This window comes from Vollenhovia emeryi, unplaced genomic scaffold, assembly GCF_000949405.1.
Source record: "Vollenhovia emeryi isolate VEMERY1.0 unplaced genomic scaffold, V.emery_V1.0 DF939187.1, whole genome shotgun sequence".
Lineage (NCBI taxonomy): Eukaryota > Metazoa > Arthropoda > Insecta > Hymenoptera > Formicidae > Vollenhovia > Vollenhovia emeryi.
The window spans coordinates 207546-209234 of NW_011967179.1; the positions used below are offsets into that span (position 1 = coordinate 207546).

The 1689-nt window shown below is 48.1% G+C and overlaps 1 protein-coding gene across 1 annotated transcript; it reads left to right on the forward strand.

The window, feature by feature from the left end:
• Positions 1-281: 281 nt before the first annotated feature.
• Positions 282-1048, forward strand: LOC105562471 (protein mago nashi homolog). Its single transcript, XM_012013336.1, has 2 exons — positions 282-419; positions 501-1048. The coding sequence occupies exon 2, from the start codon at positions 506-508 to the stop codon at positions 944-946; it is 441 nt and encodes a 146-aa protein (XP_011868726.1). The 5' UTR covers positions 282-419; positions 501-505; the 3' UTR covers positions 947-1048.
• Positions 1049-1689: the final 641 nt, after the last annotated feature.

Consider the following 1689-nt stretch of genomic DNA (forward strand, 5'->3'; position numbering starts at 1 on the left):
AATAAGTTTGTTCATTTGACTCAGCCGCGCAGTTTTCATTCTACATTTCACGAATTTGAATACTGATTTGTATCGTTTAAAAATAAAAAATCTTAATATATCTTAAAAATCTAGGAGACTAGTTTCTATCACAGCACAGATCTAAAAGTATAACCCAATCAGCGCGGAGCGCTCACTGAACAACTTTCTCAGCTGAACGCGGCCATTGTTAAAGCCCGATATGATAGCCAATTGCGTGTCAGTCGATAAATCGAAACTGCTCCAATGTCGCTTATCAACGTCGCCGCTTGAGAAAACGGCTTAACGTTCAGCTGATGGCGGACCAAGCGTACGCCGGTGCTGTAAGCCATTGAAAACAACATCTCGTACGAAAACTCGATCAGCTTGACGCTTCGTCGCCAGCGTGTCACAATTATCGGGTAAATATTCAGTTTACGAACCTCGCCTTGGATCTTAATAAGAAACACCTACTCACTCGGCGTGTCTTTACGTAAAACTAGGGAGAATGTCGACCGACTTCTACATACGCTACTACGTCGGCCACAAGGGCAAGTTCGGGCACGAGTTCCTGGAGTTCGAGTTCCGGCCGGACGGTAAGCTGCGCTACGCGAACAACTCCAACTACAAGAACGACACGATGATTCGCAAGGAGGCGTATGTGCACCAGTGCGTGATGGAGGAGCTCAAGCGGATCATCCAGGACTCGGAGATCATGCAGGAGGACGACTCGCTCTGGCCGCAGCCGGACCGCGTCGGCCGCCAGGAGCTGGAGATCGTCATCGGCGACGAGCACATATCGTTCACCACCTCCAAGACCGGCTCCCTCCTGGACGTCAACCAGTCGCGCGACCCGGAGGGTCTGCGCTGCTTCTACTACCTCGTGCAGGATCTCAAATGCCTCGTGTTCTCCCTGATAGGGCTGCACTTCAAGATCAAGCCCATATAGGCGGCGCCAGACGATTCCAGAGACTTCTGTATACTCCCCGACTCCCCCCGCCCCCACCTTTTGCTCCCTTTTATTTTAACAAAATAAACGTAATTGTTTGTACTCGTCTGTGCTTCCTTTCGCCCGCTGACGAAACCCGGTCCGGGCTGGACTCGGGGAAATTAGTAATTGCGTCTGTTCTTCCGTAAATCACGGCCTGTCGACGTTTGCAAGCGAAGCGGGTATTCAGTTTTGTATTTACGCTACAGTGAAAGTGCCGAGTGAGTAGCCTCGAGAATCAATTCTGAAAGTCGGTTCTGTATCTTGGGACATTGTGAAGATGCTAGAAGTGAGTGGTTTCGTCTCTTTCTAAAGGGACGGTCGGAAGGAGACAGAGCCGTTCACTTCTAGCATTTTCACCATACAGCGTAAGATACAGAACCGACGCCCCGTATCTCGCAACATAGTGAAAGTGCTAACGGTTTTCTCTCTCTTTTTTTTCAAGGGAACAGTTCGAGAGAGACAAGGCTACTCGCTTTTGGCATTTTTACTATAGCGCAAGATACAGAATTGACCCACCTAGTCAATCTTAAGCCCGCTACAGACGATGCTAGTCGTATTAGATTGCTTGCAATCTAATAAATTACTACCATTGCACCATTCAGCATTCAAGATTTCTAATAATTTACTAAAGGCTGGTCTACAATACGTGGAGTAAGGGAGAGCCCTAACTTCTAGCTTTTGGTGTAAGGAAGCTGAAATAC